This window comes from Neolamprologus multifasciatus, chromosome 3 (genome assembly GCF_963576455.1).
Source record: "Neolamprologus multifasciatus chromosome 3, fNeoMul1.2, whole genome shotgun sequence".
Taxonomy (NCBI): Eukaryota; Metazoa; Chordata; class Actinopteri; order Cichliformes; family Cichlidae; genus Neolamprologus; species Neolamprologus multifasciatus.
Window position 1 is genome coordinate 961,918 of NC_140441.1, and position 20,131 is coordinate 982,048.

The window sequence follows — 20,131 nt, forward strand, 5'->3', positions numbered from 1 at the left end:
AACCATACAGTGTCTAACTATCTCGTTGAGCTCCTTGGACCATACACCCCTGGGAGAGCCCTCAATCCATCCGCCCAATTACCCTTGGTACAGCCTAGATCTCGGCTTAAGACCAGAGGAGAGCGTGCATTTGCCCTGGTTGCGCCTAATTTGTGGAACAACCTTCCCATTCCTATATCACCGTCTGGTATGGTAACTGCACCGTATCAGATCGCAGTACCCTACAACGGATAGTGAGAGGAGCTGTGAAGATCATTGGAGCCTCTCTTCCCTCCATCACGGACACTTATAGCAACTGCTCCACCCACAAAGCCACCAGCATCATGGAGGACCCCACACACCCCTCACACACACTCTTCATCCTGCTGCCTTCTGCAAAGAGGTACTGGAGCATCCGGGCCCTCATGACCAGACTACAGTTACACTAGCGCCCTGGTCTTGGAGGAACGTCACCTCATTCCACTGTGTACTGCACCACTGTGGTTGAAATGACAGTAAACCAACTTGACTTGAAAAATGAACCAAGATGGAGCTGAATGCTCTACAACCAGAGACCAGGTGAGTCTCTCTCACAAACATAGTTGATACTCGTGGATCTCACTCTGGTTAAAAATCCAGGTTTTGGGTGTTTCATGAGCTGACTGGTGTATTTGTACCTGCAGCCTTCATACAGCGTGAACACTCGATGCTCAGACGGCCTCAAATGTTTATAATGTGGAAGAAAAACATACATCATAGTGCAGAGACGAATAATTACATGTGAGGATATGCTGTTGTTGTCATGTATAATGTATTATAATTCTGCATTATATAATACCGACACCAAATAACAATCAAATTTATTCAGGTGACCAGTCAGTGATGAATATGAAGGACCAGGAGAGAGGAAATGTAGGTCAAATAAAACGAGTATTTATACTACCCCTGCTTTATATCAAGTATAATGAGACCGCAGTGTTCGTGCAGTGGTGTTAGAGCTTATGTAAAGAGCATTTTATGGGCTTCCTTCATCCAGAAGACACGATTGGAGAAAACCTTTCGATCGTCACTCTAAAGCAGGGGTGGGGACCTTCAGGCTTTTTGATATTTGATATGATTTTAGTGTTTGTTTGTGTTAAAGGTTAAAATGGTTTAACAGACGTGTTACTGTCTCTGTTCTTCATGTTGGAGCTGAATGAACCTGCAGACATGACTCAGGTCTAAAAGTCGAACATTTCAGGCAACATTTTAACATTTTCAGGGAAAATCAGTCAGAGCGGTTTTTATTTGTAGATAAATCTGAAGTCTCAGAAAGATTACAGCTGGTCACATTGTTATTGATTAAGATTCAGCTGTTTATGATGTATGCAACTTTTTCTTTTCTCAAATCAAACCTTCAGTCTCCACTCAGCTGCATCTCCTCAGTAATGTAGTACAGCTCCCTCTAGTGGTCTGTGCCCCTCACCAACAGGTCATCACAGGTTCTTCCTGATAACTGAATGAAATCTCAGCTGTGATGGAGCTTTGTGTGTGTTTGCTGAGTGTGTGTGAGAGCTGCTGCTCGCAATAAGCTGAAAGTGTTTGAGGAACAAAGAGAAACAAAGAAAATCAGCTGGTGATCCAGTGAAGACACTCTGAGCAAAGTGACTGAGAATAGAGAATATAGAGAATCTGAACAGATCAAGTCCAACATGAAAGGATCCAAATGTTTCCACTCGGCCTGATCCATCACAAGTATCCAGCATGAACACATGAAGAATCCGAGGCATCTATCAGCTGGAAGATCAGATTTCAGGACTGGACTCAGAAACACTGAAGAGTCAACGTTGGATTATTTCTACACTGTGTCTGAGTTCAGTGTCTCCAACATCCTCTGCACTCACTGATTAGAAAGACAACAACATGTCTCTGGATCGTGTCAGTGACACGTTACTGTCCCACAACCAGTTTACTGAGTCAGCATGAGAGGAGCAGCAGGATAAAGCTCACACTGACAACATTAGAACAACCTTAGAACAACATTAGAACAACCTTAGAACAACATTAGAACAACATTAGAACAACCTTAGAACAACATTAGAACAACCTTAGAACAACCTTAGAACAACATTAGAACAACATTAGAACAACCTTAGAACAACCTTAGAACAACCTTAGAACAACCTTAGAACAACATTAGAACAACATTAGAACAACCTTAGAACAACATTAGAACAACCTTAGAACAACATTAGAACAACATTAGAACAACCTTAGAACAACCTTAGAACAACATTAGAACAACATTAGAACAACCTTAGAACAACCTTAGAACAACATTAGAACAACCTTAGAACAACATTAGAACAACATTAGAACAACCTTAGAACAACCTTAGAACAACCTTAGAACAATGTGACAGAAACACATGTATTTGTGGAGATAGTGACGTCAGACAGGCAGGGAGCTGTTCTCACACACTGTTGTACTGATCGTTAAACAGCAGGGGGCGCCTCACTGCATTTACAGCACAGCTGGCAGCTCTGACCTGCTCTGCTCTGCATAATAACTCACTGTGGAGTTTATGTAGTAATATTTGTCATGTGCATAAGTACAAATATCTGTGTGAAATACATGTATATTAATAAGTATTTTTTTAACATGAGAATTGATATTTTTAACTGGATAAAATATGAAAGCATACATGATGTTCCCGTCTTAGAAGGAGGCCCTCATGTCCACATCAACAATCAACATCTGTGTGCATCTGAACATGTAGCCTAGAGCAGTGTCAGTACCATCTGCCTGATGCTTCTTTACATGTTTACATGTTTCACATATGCCAGGGGAAGGGTCTCCCAATGTTGGTGATGGTGTTCGTTTAAGCTTGTACTGCTTCTTTGGTTCCTCCATCCTCTCTCCTCATCTCCTCCAGTTTCTGGACCTTCTCTGTGTCTCCTTCCTCCTTCATCTTCTCAATCAGGAAGTCCAAGTGGACAACAGTGGATGCTGAATCAGCTTTCAGAGCGATTTCCTCCAGTCTGACAGCATGCTGGTAGGACTCACTTAGCCACTTTTCCTTTTCTGCTGTCAGCACTTTCATTTCCTTTTCAAGATTTTCCAAAAGACTCAATATTTTCTCAATTTCAATTTTATTTCTGTGATTCGTCTGCTTCAGAGCTTCTCGGATCTGTTTGATTTCTGTCTGTTTCAGTTCAGCCAGCTCGATTCTGTCTTCCAGGTTTTGGATGGAGGCTTTCAGTCTTATTCGTTCATTTAACACTTCGGCTGTTTTCATCCGTTTTTGAGGATTAGATTTTCCCAACAAGTTTGTCAAATGATCCATGTTTGTTTGTGAGAGTTCCCATGAATTTCTAAGAATTGTGTTTTCCTCCATTCGCTCTTCATGCTGGCAGTTATTAAACAGGAAGTGAACAGACTGATTCTTCTCATCTTTGGCACATTTAATGTTTGCAGCTTCAAGAACTTTAAGAGTGCTTCTAGGTCTTCTTCCATTTGAGTGTGTGATCAGAGCTACAATGTTTTTCTCCATGTTCTTTCCAAACAGAGACATCACCGAATCAAAGGCACACAACAGTCGGTCATTCAGTCGATTATCACTCGCCTTCATCACCAGACCCACTGCATGAACTTCATGGACTCCATCTTCTGATCGAAACAAGTCCAATAATCTGTGACTGATGATGTCATGATGTTCAGTCCCTCTGGTGTTTCCATATCCAGGAGTATTGATGATGGTCAGAGAGTAGGGCAGAGTTTTATCTTCAAAACCAAAGATCTCGTACACGATCACATCTGATGTCTGACTTCTCTCCTCCTCTGTGATCATAAACCAGACTCCATCCTCCCACTTCACTCCCATGGTGTAGTTGAGCAGAGCATTGATCAGAGTATATTTTCCTGCTCCTGTTTCTCCCACCAGTAAGATGGTTCTGTTCGGCTTGTTTGGACGTTTTTCTCCAACAGTCATTCTTGTCAGAGTTCCAATCTTCTGTTTCTTTGCTCTCAGCTGGTAGACAGCAGGAGGTCCTGACCTGATGAGAAAACTGTCTGAGATGATGTCTTCATGTGGTGATGAGATCAAACTGATCCTGCACAGAAAAGCACAGAACGTATTCAGCAAACATGTAAACATTATGAACAGGTTCCTGTTGTTTAACACTGAAACCTGAGCTGATCCTTTTCTGCTCAGGGTCAAAGGTCACATAAAATCAAACCTTTTTGTTTTTTCTTTTTTCCAATTAGATTCTTATTTTTGTCTGTCTGCTCTCCCAAAGCATTAGTGGTCACTCTGATTCTTTTTATTAGACTTTTATTTTCCCTCAACCTTTGATTGGATTGGCATGACATCATCTGGGTGAGCCATAGCTGCTGCTACCCTTCTCCCTCCGGTCCGTCGCCTGCTGTGTCACCTATTGTGTCAGTGTCCGTCTCTCAACCCTTATATAGTCCCTGCGATGATGGGTTGGATGACCGGCACAGCTCTGTTTCCGGTGCACGTCTGGCTGACTTGGATGTCTATTTAGCACATCTGTCTGATCCTGCCAAATCTGATGTCCGTAAGCTCATTAACCATTACCCAACTCTTTTTGGTGATATCCCCACTCAAACGCACGTGCTAAGTCATGATATTGACGTGGGTGATCACAAGCCAATAACGCAACATGCCTACAGAGTAAATCCCACTAAGCGTGCCATAATGCAGCAAGAAGTCCAGTATCTTCTTGACCATGGTTTTGCCCTTCCCAGTAATAGTTCTTGGAGCTCACCATCATTGCTCGTTCCAAAACCCGATCAAACCTCCCGTTTCTGTAACGATTACCGAAAGGTAAACGCTTCTACAAAACCAGACTCTTTTCCACTCCCACGCATGGATGACCTGGTCGATCGTGTGGGCTCGGCAAACTTTGTGACCAAACTCGACCTCCTAAAAGGATCCTGGCAAGTCCCATTAACCAAACGCGCATCAGAAATCAGTGCCTTTGTTACACCCGACCATTTTTTGCTATACACCGTCATGCCGTTCGGGTTAAGAAATGCTCCCGCCACATTCCAACGACTGATGAACACTGTGCTACATGGAGTCATAAACTGCGAAGTGTATCTGGATGATATAGTGGCCTATTCATCCACCTGGACTGAACACCTCAAAACTCTCAGTGAAATATTTGACTGTTTGCGTGATGCCTCTCTGACACTGAACTTGGCTAAGTGTGAGTTTGGAAAGGCTGTTGTAACCGACCTAGGGAAACAAGTAGGACAGGGTCAAGTCCTCCCTGTTGCTGTGAAAGTGCAGGCAATATTAAACTTCCCAGCTCCGCAGACGGGTCGGGAGCTGCGGCGTTTTCTAGGCATGGCAGGTTATTATCGTGGGTTCTGCAAAAACTTCTCCGAGGTAGTAGCCCCATTAACCAGTCTTGCCAATCCAAAGTCACCATTTGTGTGGTCAGAGACATGTCAGTTTGCTTTCGAAGCTGCCAAAGCTCTCCTTTGCAGTGCTCCTTTGCTGGCCGCCCCTGATTTCACACGTCCGTTCAAGCTTGAGGTGGACGCCAGTGCTTTGGGGGCTGGTGCAGGAGGATGAAAATGGCATTCCAGTCTGTTTCTTTTCCAAAAAATTCCCAACACACCAATTACATTACAGCACAATTGAAAAGGAAGCCTTAGCCTTATTGCTAGCCTAGTTTGTTTTATGTGTGACTCCTCCCACCAGAGGATGGCTCTGGGTCTTTTCCCTTTCTCCCTTAGGAGGTGGACACCTGGGCGTGCCTGCTGAGTAGCTGGGTGGAGTCTCTTCCTGTCCTTGGATTGGATAATTGGCTAATCACCTCCAGTACTTAACTACCGGATGACAGCCACCTGGCCCCTCTCTCCTAACCGCCACCATCCAACAAAGAACCTGTGTTTCTGATTCGTTGCTGTGTAGAGTGTCACCTGGATGATGATGAAACGTTTCTCCCACTGAAAACACTACGTCCAGATGAACAGAATCAAACTTTGGGTAATAAATCCATGTTTGAATATCACTTTATCTTTGAATGTGGAGAAAAACATTGTAGCTCTCATCACACACTCATAAGGAAGAAACCCTAAATATGCTCTTCAAGCTCTTGAAGATTCAAAAATTAAATGTGCCAAAGATGAAAAGAATCAGTCTGTTCACTTCCTGTTTAATAACTGCCAGCTTGAAGACGAGCAAGAAAAATACCTGAAACTAAATTTTGAAAGCTCAAGGAGTGGAATGAGAGAGTTCACAGCCTTCCTGAAGGAAACTACACCTCTAAAGCCAGAGGCAGCATTTAAAGTGTTAAAGGAAAGTATCAGACTGACAGCCTGCATCCAAAACCTGCAAGAAAGAATCAAATTCACTGAAGTGAAACAGAGAGAGACGAAACAGGAAGCTCTGGAGAAACATGGCAACATGAAGAATGAAGAGGTCACTCCATTTGTTGCTGAAGTTTTTAAACATAAAGAAACTATCAGAGAAGAGATGTGTGGGCCGGGTTTGAAAGCAGCTGTCAGCTGTACAGTCTGTGAGGAGAACTGTTACTAACCTGGATGCACAGCGCTCTTAAATCAGTGTGAGGTCTTTAGAGATGGTCTCTGCACATCATGTACCAACAAGTGTCCTGCATCAGTGCATGTGAAAGGAAAGTGGAGACATGTGACCAGGATAAGGAGCGGTCAGAAGAACAAACCACCAACAAAAGAGAAGGATGTTGATTTACTTGGAAGGAAATGAAACTGCTGACAGCAGAGAAGTCACAGTTTCTGGATGAGTCCTACCAGCATGTAGTCAGACTGAGCAGATCGCTCTGAAAGCTGATTCAGCATCCACTGTTGTCCACTTGGACTTCCTGATTGGGAAGATGAAGGAAAGAGGAGACACAGAGAAGGTTCAAAAACTGGAGATGATGAGATGGAGAGGATAGAGGAATCAGAGCACCTCTGAGGTATGTCAAACTGACACTCACAGAACAGTGACTGTAAGAGAGAGAGGTTCAAAGGATTGCAGAAGTTCACCCTTGGAAATTTCAGCAGCAGCACCAAGGGGAAACTGTCCTTGTTGCACTTGGATTTGACTCTATTCCTCCTCCTCACCATGATGATTATCATCATCATCATTGATGTGCTATAATTCTGAGAAGTATTTGGACGTCCAAAAGTATCCTCGGGCAAGATGCTGAAGCCCAGGTTGCTCTCCGATGTTACAATCAGAGTGAGCACTTAACAAAAACAACAAGGTGCTTGTATAAATGGGTGAAAGAGGAAGGTTGTATGAAGCAGCCTAAGCAGAGAAGCCCAGACCTCCCTCTCCCCAGCCACCTCCTCCAGCTTGTCCGGGGGAACACCAAGGCGTTCCCAGGCCAGCCGAGAGATATAATCTCTCCAGCGTGTCCTGGGTCTGCCCCGGGGCCTCCTCCCAGTGGGACATGCCTGGAACACCTCACCCAGGAGGAGGCCCCCAGGAGGCATCCTTATCAGATGCCTGAAACACCTCAACTGGCTCCTTTCAATGTGAAGCAGCAGCAGCTCGACTCTGAGCCCCTCCCAGATCGCTGAACTTCTCACCCTATCTCTGATAGGGTGAGAAGCCTATCAGAGATAGTGATCTATCTCTAGGCTTCTCACTAGGCTTCTCACTAGTGATAGTGAGAAGCCTATCAGAGATAGGCTTCTCACCCTAAAGATAGATAAACCTTTACTCAAAAAGCCATCTCTAGACCCAGCAGTCTTAGCTAATTATAGGCCAATCTCCAACCTTCCTTTCATATCAAAAATCCTTGAAAGAGTAGTTGTCAAACAGCTAACAGATCATCTGCAGAGGAATGGTTTATTTGAAGAGTTTCAGTCAGGTTTCAGAGTTCATCACAGCACAGAAACAGCTTTATTGAAGGTTACAAATGATCTTCTTATGGCCTCTGACAGTGGACTCATCTCTGTGCTTGTCCTTCTTGACCTTAGTGCAGCATTCGATACTGTTGACCATAATATCCTATTAGAGCGATTAGAACATGCTGTAGGTATTACAGGTATTGCACTGCAGTGGTTTGTATCATATCTATCTAATAGACTCCAATTTGTGCATGTAAATGGAGAGTCCTCTTCACACACTGAGGTTAATTATGGAGTTCCACAGGGTTCGGTGCTAGGACCAATTCTGTTTACATTATACATGCTTCCCCTAGGCAGCATCATTAGAAGACATAGCATACATTTTCACTGCTATGCAGATGACACCCAGCTCTATCTGTCCATGAAGCCAGATAACACACACCAATTAGTTAAACTGCAGGAATGTCTTAAAGACATAAAGACTTGGATGGCCACTAACTTTCTGCTTCTTAACTCAGATAAAACTGAGGTTATTGTACTCGGCGCTGAAAAGCTTAGAAATATGGTATCTAACCAGATTCTTACTCTGGATGGCATTACCTTGGCCTCCAGTAACACTGTGAGGAACCTTGGAGTCATTTTTGACCAGGATATGTCCTTCAACGCACATATTAAACAAATATGTAAGACTGCGTTCTTCCATTTGCGCAACATCTCTAAAGTTAGAAATATCCTGTCTCAGAGTGACGCTGAAAAACTAGTTCATGCATTTATTACTTCTAGGCTAGACTACTGCAATTCATTATTATCAGGATGTCCAAAAAACTCACTGAAAAGCCTTCAGCTAATCCAAAATGCTGCAGCAAGAGTACTGACAGGGACTAGAAGGAGAGAGCATATTTCTCCTGTTTTGGCTTCCCTTCATTGGCTTCCTGTTAAATCCAGAATTGAATTCAAAATCCTGCTCCTCACATACAAGGTCTTAAATAATCAGGCCCCATCTTATCTTAATGACCTTGTAGTACCATATCACCCTATTAGAGCACTTCGCTCCCGCTCTGCAGGCCTACTTGTTGTTCCTAGAGTATTTAAAAGTAGAATGGGAGGCAGAGCCTTCAGTTTTCAGGCCCCTCTTCTGTGGAACCAGCTTCCAGTTTGGATTCAGGAGACAGACACTATCTCTACTTTTAAGATTAGGCTTAAAACCTTCCTTTTTGCTAAAGCATATAGTTAGGGCTGGACCAGGTGACCCTGAATCCTCCCTTAGTTATGCTGCAATAGATGTAGGCTGCCGGGGGATTCCCATGATGCATTGAGTTTTTCCTTTCCAGTCACCTTTCTCACTCACTATGTATTAACAGACCTCTCTGTATTGAATCGTATCTGTTATTAACCTCTGTCTCTCTTCCACAGCATGTCTTTATCCTGTCTTCCTTCTCTCACCCCAACCGGTCGCAGCAGATGGCCGCCCCTCCCTGAGCCTGGTTCTGCCGGAGGTTTCTTCCTGTTAAAAGGGAGTTTTTCCTTCCCACTGTCGCCAAAGTGCTTGCTCATAGGGGGTCATATGATTGTTGGGCTTTTCTCTGTATCTATGAAGCGCCTTGAGGCGACATTTGTTGTGATTTGGCGCTATATAAATAAAATTGAATTGAATTGAATTGAATTGAATCTCTAAGGGAGAGGCCTGACACCCTTCGGAGGAAGCTCATTTCCGCCACTCGTATCCTTGATCTCGTTCTTTCAGTCACTACCCACAGCTCGTGGCCATAGGTGAGGGTAGGGACGTAGATCGACCGGTAAACTGAGAGCTTCACTTTTACGCTCAGCTCTTCACCACGGCGGACCGAAAGCCCTCTGCCACTTGGCTGCACCTAGAAATCCACCCAGACTAAACTATTCTTTATTTTTACTGAACAAACAAAAGTGCATGTACAAAAAGGGGTGTCGAGTTGGAGACACTGACTGATTTTGATTGAGTGGCCTCACCGTGTTTCAAGGAGAACCCATATCTGGACCAAGCCATCAAAACATTCAGATCATACCTTTGTTCTTTCCCATCTCTGAAGTTTATATCACACAGCGTGCTGACTTCTTCTCTGACTTTTGTCTCCAGCTCGGCCAGGGTCTCCTGAATCATAAACTGGTCACTGGTTACAGTCGCAGCAGACCAGTCCTGCAGCTGGGGTTTGTTGTAGGTAAGAGGGAGGACGTTCTCCAGGAAGCTGAAGGGGTCTGTGATGAGCGAAGCTTCATGAAGCTGCAGCTTCTTCTTCTTCATGTGTGTAATCTCTCCCTGCAGCTCATCAATAAAGCTTTCTGCCTCCATCTCATTTATTTCCTGCTTCGTCTCGATCGCCTCAGACAGTCTGGTGAACTCTGTCTTTATGTGCTGCACCAAAGCGGTCATCACCTTCCTGCTGCACGATAACGCCTCCTCAGCTTTACTTCTGCTGGTCTTCACTGACTGTTGGAGCTCCTGGATTTTCTGCTCATGGTCCTGGATCATCTGATCCATGCTGTTATTTTCTAATCTCAGCTGGGATTTCCTCATTTCAGCCTCGTTCTCCAGACTCACTGTTCCATGGGTTTTATGGTCACTGCATTTACAGGACTGACACAGAAACATTTGATCCAGTCTGCAGATCAGCTCCAAAGGGTCACCGTGATCCTGACATATTCTGCTCTCCAGGTTCTTAACGGGATCGATCAGCTTGTGTTTCTTCAAAGTCAAAATCCTCTGATGAGGCTCCAGATGTGTTTGACAGTAGGACAGTAAGCACATTAAACAGGACTTCAGGGCTCTGACCTTTGACCCTGCACACATGCTGCAGAGCACGTCTTCATTTCCTGCTCGTTCAGATGAACTCAAAAACATTTCTGCCATTTCAGCAATGACAGGGTTAACCCGAAGCAATGGCCTGGTGTAAAACTTCTCTTTGCACAGCGGACATTGGAGTACAGACAGGGGGCTCCAGTAGTCTGTGATACAGTTCATACAGAAGTTGTGTCCACAGGGAATCGACACAGGTTTAGTGAACACACTCAGACAGACGGGACAAAGAAGACTGTCCTCAGACACCAGAGCCGACGCCATGACTGCAACATACAAGCTAATATTAGCACAGTGTAAAGTCAGTATAATCCTCATTTATCATTCAATATACAAAAAAGCAACAGCGATACTGAAAAAATGCAACTGTACCTTCTGTATGAAGACTTCACCAAGACTGAGCGGTCAGAAACTCTTCTTCTTTTTAGTTTCTACTGAAACACTGACCACATCGTCTCCAAGCACTTCCTCATTTGAGCAGAACCAATGAACTCTTTAGAAAACAGACCATGAAGCCCCTCACAGGTTAAACAGGTTCACTGGGAAGCTGAGCAGCACGACAACTACAGCTTGAATATTTTTTTTCATGAACATTTAAGAACAAATGCTTAACACGGCCTATATTGAAGAGAAAAGTAGAAACTGAAAGCCACGAAATGAAACTAAACTGGCAACTCCTGCGTTAGCCTTTAGGGCTGTGTCTGCATTAATTAGTCACATGAAAAATAATTAAGATTCAATTCAATTCAATTTTATTTATATAGCGCCAAATCACAACAAAAGTCGCCTCAAGGCGCTTCATAGATACAGAGAAAAACCCAACAATCATATGACCCCCTATGAGCAGCACTTTGGCGACAGTGGGAAGGAAAAACTCCCTTTTAACAGGAAGAAACCTCCAGCAGAACCAGGCTCAGGCAGGGGCGGGGCCATCTGCTGTGATTGGTTGGGGTGAGAGAAGGAAGACAGGATAAAGACATGCTGTGGAAGAGAGACAGAGGTTAATAACAGATATGATTCAATACAGAGAGGTCTGTTAACACATAGTGAGTGAGAAAGGTGACTGGAAAGGAAAAACTCAATGCATCATGGGAATCCCCCGGCAGCCTACATCTATTGCAGCATAACTAAGGGAGGATTCAGGGTCACCTGGTCCAGCCCTAACTATATGCTTTAGCAAAAAGGAAAGTTTGAAGCCTAATCTTGAAAGTAGAGATAGTGTCTGTCTCCTGAATCCAAACTGGAAGCTGGTTCCACAGAAGAGGGGCCTGAAAACTGAAGGCTCTGCCTCCCATTCTACTTTTAAATACTCTAGGAACAACAAGTAGGCCTGCAGTGTGAGAGCGAAGTGCTCTAATAGGGTGATATGGTACTACAAGGTCATTAAGATAAGATGGGGCCTGATTGTTTAAGAGAAAAATTAAGACGTCAGACTGTGAGATGATGGAAAATCTGAGCAAATAAAAGCATCTGCATCAGAAATCAGCGTCATGGTGATATACTAACATGAATCCACACCGTCCAGGGGCTGTCAGTGAAAATGAACGCCCTCAGAGTGAAGGACAGTGTCCAAGAAATAAAAACCTCGTTTGCTCTTTAGGACAAAAATGCAGACTGAAACGTTCCTAAAGAAGTCTGATGAATAATTGGAGCAAACTGGAGTTTAAATTTGTTTGTCTTAGAAAAGTTCCAACATATTTGAGTTGAACCTGTCCGAGAGTGTCACATGCAGAGTCCTGACAGAGAAGCAGGGTGTGATGATTTGGGACTGCAGGAGTCTGGGAGATGGTTTATATGACATGTGATTAAGAAGCCCCTTTTGAACGTGGTCTGGTTGTTGAACTGACCCGTATCCAGAAGTATCCGTGAGTGCCTCATCAGCAGAAACTAAAGTGGAAACCTACCTCTCAGAGAAAAACGCACACATAAGAAAAGCGACCCACTTCAGTACAGGAAAGAACATCCTAATCTGTTTCCCTCTATGCCTGCTGTTGCGATCCCAGTGTGCCCCCTGTAGCTCTGTGGACAGTTTTTGATTTTTTTACATCTCACCCCAACCAATCACAGCAGATGGCCCCGCCCCTCCCTGAGCCTGGTTCTGCTGGAGGTTTCTTTCTCTTTCTCTGGAGGAGTTTTTCCTTCCCACTGTCGCCAAAGTGCTTCCTCATAGGGGGTCATATGATTGTTGGGTTTATCTGCATACATTAATGCTTGTATGCTTTTCATTTATACTTTTGTCTTTTCACATTAAAATACCTTTGAAATACAAATTGAATGCCACTTAATGGACTTTTTTTATTCCTACCAAGAAAACTTACTTCGGTTTACAATCTGCTAAACTGTTCACTTTAAACGACTCAAACTGTAAATTCTAAATTGGAACTTCTCTTGAACACCTGAGACTTAAACATATTTATTTTCTTATTTCTTTTATATCTATTAACTTCTTTTGTAATCGTGTAACTTGAGCCTCTTTCTCTCGTCTCTCTGTATGCCGCACTGTATATAGCAGAGATCACAATACAGCTTACTTTGATTTAACTTGAAAATACGCTGTATTCCATGTCCCTCCCTGGTATGAATAGCAAACTACACTCATGTTGCATTTTGCTCCCTCTAGTGTTATAAATGGCAACCTGCACTAATTGCACCACATTAAAGGCAAACTACACTGATTAGCAGCGGCATAGGCACACTTAAAATTTCTTCTGAAATTTTCTAGTTTTACTAATATTATTTGTCCCTTCCATAAAATACCCAGGGCAGTCATTAGTCCTTGGTCCATTTTTTATTATACTATTTAATACCTTCCATATCCCTTTCATGCTATCTTTAGTATCCTTTTTTACAAGTTCTCATTATGTTAGTTAATTTATTTTTATACTTTTTATATTTCTTTTCAGATTCTATAGTTCTCTTTTTAATGAATTCTCTATATAAGGTGTTCTTTTTTTTTTACAGGCATTTTGCAGTCCCTTCGTCATCCATGGTCGTCCTGCATACTTATCTTTCCTGTTGACTTCAATGACTAGGCTGTTTTTCTCTAATAAGGCCATGAAAATGCTTAAGAATGCCTCATAGGCTTTATTGACATCCTTGTGTTTATATACAATAGTCCAATCTTGTTTTATTAACTCATGTTGAGACACTGCATTGTCTTTTCTGTTCTAATTGTTTTATATATCGTCTTACATTCATTTCTATGAACTTTATAACAACAGTCATAAGTTACAAAACTGGTAAGTGGTCACTTATATCATTGATCCCCCCTTTTGTATTTTCTTCCATTACATTTGTAAAAATATCATCTAATAGAGTTGCACCATGAGGGGTTGTTCTAGTCGGTCTTGTTATCAGGGGAAATAATGTCTCTTAGCTACAACGTTGTGATTAAGTGTTAAACTAAGCATGATAAAATTATACACAGACATAGAAAATGTTTTTTGTGTGAGCAAAGAAAGGGAAGGCAACATGTTTTCTTTGTTGACAGTCACATATCTGTAACAGTGCTTTTGTGGTTTTTGTGTATGTGTCATATCTGTGCTCAAAGTAGAGATGTGACGTGAACAGGAAATGTGGCTGCTACGCTGTTGCTGTATTTGTACTGAGAAGAAGTACAAATGTTTGATATCATTTTATTTGTTTAGCTTGAGAAGAAGTGGCTGTAAATAAAGCTAGCATTTTGCCTTGTTTCTTTTTTGTTGTAAATGAACTTTTTGTATGTCTTTCTTTTTTGTATAAAACTTAGAGAAAACATGTTTTAAAAATATTGAAATATTGAAACTGGACAAATAAAATGATATCATTTTATTTGTTTACCCTTTGTTTAGACATCAGTCTTTTGGTGGGTTTTTATTTTTGTTTGTTTGTTTGTTCTTTTTTTTTTTTTTTACCAAACTGGGAGCATCTAATGATGTGCCAAATAAAGTGGCAAAAATATCTTCATTATTTTATGTGTAATTTGGATAAGGATGTCAATTTGGTTCATAATTGTCACAGATGAAGGTCGGATCCAATTTTATGACCAATTAAAATTTTCACACACTTTTTTCTGCTGCTGTACTAAATTGCACACAGAGGTGAAGCTCGTGTGACATTTATTGTGGGAGTATGGAAATTTTGCATACACATCTCATACTTTCTAATAATGTTTCCATAACTATTAACCAACTTCAGAAAATTTCACTCAGACGATCAACTGTGCCTGAACCACTGCAGGTTAAGCAACTGACCACTCAGCAGTCAGGGGAAGAAATATGGTAAACTGGAATATAAAAACAGCGAACCTGTACAGCTCGAGGAAACTCACTATCCAGATTTTCCAAGTTTTACTGCTGCAAACAACCTTTTCTGTTTCTTTCTTTCTCTGAGGATATAGTACAGAACTCCTAGTGATATCTTCTTCCATGATGATTTATCCTCAAAAAAATGTTTTTCAGTCTCCCTAACTGGAACTGGACAACATGTGAAGTCTGAATGCAAAGACAGCTCACAAGATCTCGTCTCTGTAGACAGACTTCCACGTGCCATGCTCATATGTCATGTGGCTCATTTCTCTTTGTTGTTTCAGGTGATGTTGGCAAAAGATGTAGTTAACAAATCATCTTTTTTGATAGATACATTGGGTAAAAATATAAGGATTATTCTTATTTAATCATTTAAATCTTATTTAAATACAAATAATTCCTTTATAATAATAATAATAATAATATTATAATAATATTATTATAATATAATAATATATAATATATAATATATATATAAAAATATAAATATAAAATATATAATATATATATAATAATAATATAATATAATAATAATATTATTATAATATTAATAATATAGATAATATAATATAATATTAATATAATATTAATAATAATTAATATTATAATAATAATAATTACTTTGCACTGAGTTTATAGCTCATATGTGTTTTGCCTCTGGTGTCTCTTTGAGGTGTACCATTCACTTGTAAATAAACGTGACTTCTCACAATTGCAGTTCACACCTTTGTGACTTTTTCTGCAGCACATACATTGCTAGGGTGTGGTGTTCACACCATAAGTAAAGCCTCATCCACAGTGTGATGTGTGGACAGCACACCTTTGCTCATATTATGAATTTGTTCACATGCAGGGTTTATGTCGTGTGAGCAATGGCCTCATGTTGATTTACTTATAGAAACATAATAAATAAATGTCATAAATCAAAGAAATACTTTACCATTTCCTAGATGGCAGCAGTATGAACCCGAGTGAGTGGGTTTAGCAGCAATACGAATCAAGTCAGATCCTACTGGACCTCCTGTAGTCTACAATGACCTCTTTGGTCATTGTAGACTACAGGAGGTCCTCTTGCTGGTGCTTAACACCAACACGCAAGACCTTCATCCACTTTAACCCCACAAATTTGTGAGAAAGATGTTGTTGTGATCTCTCTCTCCAGCTGTGTGTTCTCCCAGTTAGTTTGGTTTGGAGTTCCTCACAGTTTAGATTTTGTATGTTGTAACTTAGCAATATTTTTGTAATTTAGTTTCGCCGTTTGGTTCCTCAGTCTTGCCCGATTCACACATATGGCAGAAACAGGAAATGTGTTTGCAAAGCTGTTGCTATCTGCACCAATTCTACTTGGTATAATACAAAAAGGGACGTCACAGAGAACAATTAGACTTGGGGCCAGATTTACTAAACTGCTCAATCTATGTCTCACGTATTGTCAAAGCTCATGCAGCTGAATTTGTGTAGGTTCACCAGTAAAACGGGTGTTAGAGCACAGCTCATGCGATCACATTGAAAACAGTGTGTGCTGTCAACACGTTCTCACTCCCAAAGCGTAACATTTTACGCTAGGTGACAAATCGTCAACATATTACGTTTTCGGCTACCCACCACGTTCCTAAATGACGACCTCGGAAAAATGAGGAAATATGAGAACCGTATGGACTCAATTTACACATGTTCGTTCTTTTTCTTCAAATCGCTTAGAAACACGCTATTTAACATCATTAAAGTCTTGGTTAAGGTCAGGAAAAAGGTTATGGTTAGGGCTAGGGATAAGGTTAGGTTTAGGGCTGGAATACAGGGCTGGAACGTCTATTACCACGGGAGCGACATTGCACTAACCTGCCGCGTACCATAAGAACGCCGAAGGTCTCCTTTCGCGTTCCTCAGGAACGCCGCGGGACGTGACAAAACGTCGGCATGTTATGCCTCGGGAGTGAGAACGGGCTCGTGCTGTTCATGGTCCTAAAATTGTTTGATCAGCATCTATCAGAAACTTCAAAGCAAATGAAAACATCAAAATGAAAAAGGAGCTGCGATGTCTTGTGCCTGACTTCCAGTCAAGTCTTGATCATTTTCAGGATAAGATCTGAAGTTGGTGTTGTCCTCTCTTTATGTGCATACACTTTCAGTTTGTTTGATTTTTGTTTTTTGTATATTTACTTTTGGCTAAACCATTGCTTTTATTGCTATGGTTAAAATATCATTGTTTTCTGTCCACAGCCATGTCATCTGTCTATGTCTTTGAAGATGATTTCTTTTGGAACAATTATTCCTATGATTACAACGAATCCAGTGAATCATTCTCTCCAGATCCAGATAGAATGTGGATATGAACCTTTGGAACCTACAGCAGTTGTGATCCTGTGCGTCATCTTCACAGTCATCTCTGTATTGGCCATATTCGGAAACCTGCTGGTAGGATGGGTGATCAGAACCAGCCAAGAAATTTTGGCTCCATCAGATGTGTACCTGTCCCAACTGACCATAGCAGATGGACTGCTGGCTTTAACGCTTCAGTTCTGTGTTGCAGCACTAACTCGAGGATGGCTCTTAGGAGACTTCCTTTGCCAACTCCTCCACATCGTCATGGATGCGAACTTCTACACCAGCATCATCTTCCTCACCTGCATTAGCATCGATCGTTACCTTGTGATTGTGCACGCCAGGGAGACACTCAAGAGTCACCAAAAGATGTGCAGCAGGATCCTCTGCACAGTGGTGTGGGTTCTCGGTTGTGCCCTTGCTCTGCCTACTCTTTCCATTTGCTTTGACATCGGCATCTCTACCGCGGAGCCTCGCGATTCAGGGGTTCATTCGTGTTTTTGGCTTTTTGGTCCCTGCGATTGTCACGATCTCCTGCTACAGCATCACTGTTTCACGGCTGCTGCTCACTCACGGTTTCCAGAAGCACCGAGCCATGCGGGTGATCATAACCATTGTGGTTGCGTTTCTGCTCCTCTGGACACCATACCAGATAACCATGGTGATAGACATACTGCTGAGGGCTGATTTGGTACAGGATGACTCTGATGCGAGGAGGTCGTTAAACACAGCCTTGGTTGCAACCCACTGCCTGGCTCTGCTGCACAGCTGCATCAACCCGTTCCTCTATGTCGCTGCAGAAGAAAAGCTCAGGAAGAAGATGAAGCCGCTTTTTTAGAGAAAAGACAGACGGGAAAGTATGTGACGCTCAAAATTCAGGAGGTCAACATGTCAGTAGATTGATCTGAAGGTCATAGTGATAATGATGCTATTTAAACTATGTTTCTTACTGCCACTGTTTGTACTGATATTGGGAATGATTATATAAAGTCTCTAAATATTTCACACTTGACCTCTGACCTCACTTTTACATTTCACATCTGTCTTTCTTTCAAGTTGACCCCAAAATCTGTTATTTTTACCACACTTTAAATTTTAAAGTGTGGTAAAAAGAAGAAAGACAATGAAATAGACATACACAAAATACAATGCTATCCCCTTAAAATTAAATGTTGCCCAGGGAGTGAGCTGCCTTGGCTTAAGTTTGGGCTCTTTGGCCCTTTCTCAATATGCGTACTTGTGCGTACTTGCGTTCTCGTGTACTCGTGATACGTCATCAGTCGGAGACCAAGTACTGTTCCAATTCGAAGAACGCGAAAAAGTCCCGGATGTGTTCTCGCTCCGCCCGTTTTATCGAGCATGCATCGGTGGTGACTTGTGTGGACTTGGTACAGCTAAATATCCCAGAATGCATTTCGTCCAAAACTCAAACGCGGCAATGGCGGACGAGCGGGGCTAAAAACTTTTAAATATTACTCTTTCTGGGTCACAAAATAAACTTTTAAGTTCTTTTCAAGCGAGAATGTAGCTGTGTAAACTTCAAATATCTGCTCGATTTATCAAGATATCATATATTTCCAAACAAGCTCCGACGTTTTCGGAGACATCTGTGACCCGCCAGCTCCATAGCAGACAGCGAGGTCGAGGATTATTACAGCCAGCGAGAACAGCGGACTCCCGGCACATCGTTTTCAACCCCCCCGCGGTCTTTTTGCTACTCAGGTTAAACAAACCCCAGCAGCTGTTTATTGTATTGAGTGTCCACTAAAATAAAAGTAACATCTCACCTGCTTGTTTTTATTAAGGTATGTACACGTATGTACATGTACACTATTTTTATTAATATTTCACTACTGAGGTTAAACATGATATATAAGTCACTTAGATCACTTCTAAATGTTAATGTTTGGTTTATTTCAGTGTTTTATTTGTTCCTCAGTAAACCGGTTTGGCTGTGATTAAAGTTAAGCTTCATAACATATTACTCACAGTTAAATTAAGAGGGGACGGCAGTAAAAACTCCAGACCTGTGACATCATCAAGTACGCTGGTGTTCCAATTGTACAAGTCGCGAGTCCGTGCTCGCCGAGAACGCGAGTACGTACTCGCGTACTTGAGAATTGAGAAAGGGCCCCTGAGTGCTTCTTGCTTATTACTGTCATCATCACTAGTTGTAGTTGTACAAACTATCCAGCAGATGGCAGTGAAGACCAAGAAGTTGTATAGACAAATACGTGACCTTAAAAAAATTGAGAAAAAAACAGATTTAAGTGTTTACCATGCAGAATTTTCAGAAACAAATAAGTCATTCGCACACTCACACGCAGTCAACTTCCCGATAAACTTTGTTACTAGCCATTGGCTATGTTGGACCCGGCAGAGTCCCAAATGATCATTATTGTAAATGTAGAGCTGATAATGATCACAGCAAAGTGTACTTAAATAATTAAATAATTTTGTGAGTTTAATTCTTCATTGACTTTAGTTTTGTTTGTTTTTCCGATTCAATGCACACTGTTAGAAAGGCTCTGCAGGCATTTGTTATCAATTTTAAAGCGACCTTGATAAAATGTTGTATTAATAATTCTGATGTGTGTTTTTTCTGTTTTGTTTTTGGTATATTAATTAAAGGTTCATTCCTTAACATGTTATAGAGCAAGTTATTACATATTAAATCTAAAACCATACCCAGACGTAGAAAATGGTGTCAGTAGAGAAACTAGTTCTAGGAAGTAAGTGCATCGCTTTTGTTTATATGCCATGTATTGGCTTAGAGTAGAGAAGTGGAGCGGACATGAAATGTGGGTGTTAAATCATCGTTGTGTCTTTGATTTTCTTTATTCTTTTCTTTTTGAGTAATCCAGATCAGTCTCTGGAT

At 41.6% G+C, this 20,131-nt stretch overlaps 1 protein-coding gene and 2 pseudogenes across 1 annotated transcript; 2 read left to right on the forward strand and 1 right to left on the reverse strand.

The window, feature by feature from the left end:
• Positions 1 to 171: 171 nt before the first annotated feature.
• LOC146520948 (uncharacterized) lies at positions 172 to 12,749 on the reverse strand. Its single transcript, XM_085154350.1, has 2 exons — positions 9,858 to 12,749; positions 172 to 4,070 (listed from the first exon to the last, which is right to left on the reverse strand). The coding sequence occupies exons 1-2, from the start codon at positions 10,961 to 10,963 to the stop codon at positions 2,840 to 2,842; spliced, it is 2,337 nt and encodes a 778-aa protein (XP_085010476.1). The 5' UTR covers positions 10,964 to 12,749; the 3' UTR covers positions 172 to 2,839.
• Positions 5,945 to 7,072, forward strand: LOC146520949 (uncharacterized; annotated as a pseudogene).
• Positions 12,750 to 16,753: 4,004 nt separating the features above from the next.
• Positions 16,754 to 18,217, forward strand: LOC146520950 (C-X-C chemokine receptor type 2-like; annotated as a pseudogene).
• The last annotated feature ends 1,914 nt before the right edge of the window (positions 18,218 to 20,131 follow it).

Excerpts from the sequence above, each read along its gene's own strand:
- LOC146520948 (XM_085154350.1), bottom strand. The coding sequence starts at position 10,963 with ATGAGGATTATACTGACTTTACACTGTGCTAATATTAGCTTGTATGTT. Across the intron at positions 4,071-9,857 it reads AGAGATGGGAAAGAACAAAG|GATCAGTTTGATCTCATCAC; the intron begins GTATGATCTGAA and ends TTTTCTGTGCAG.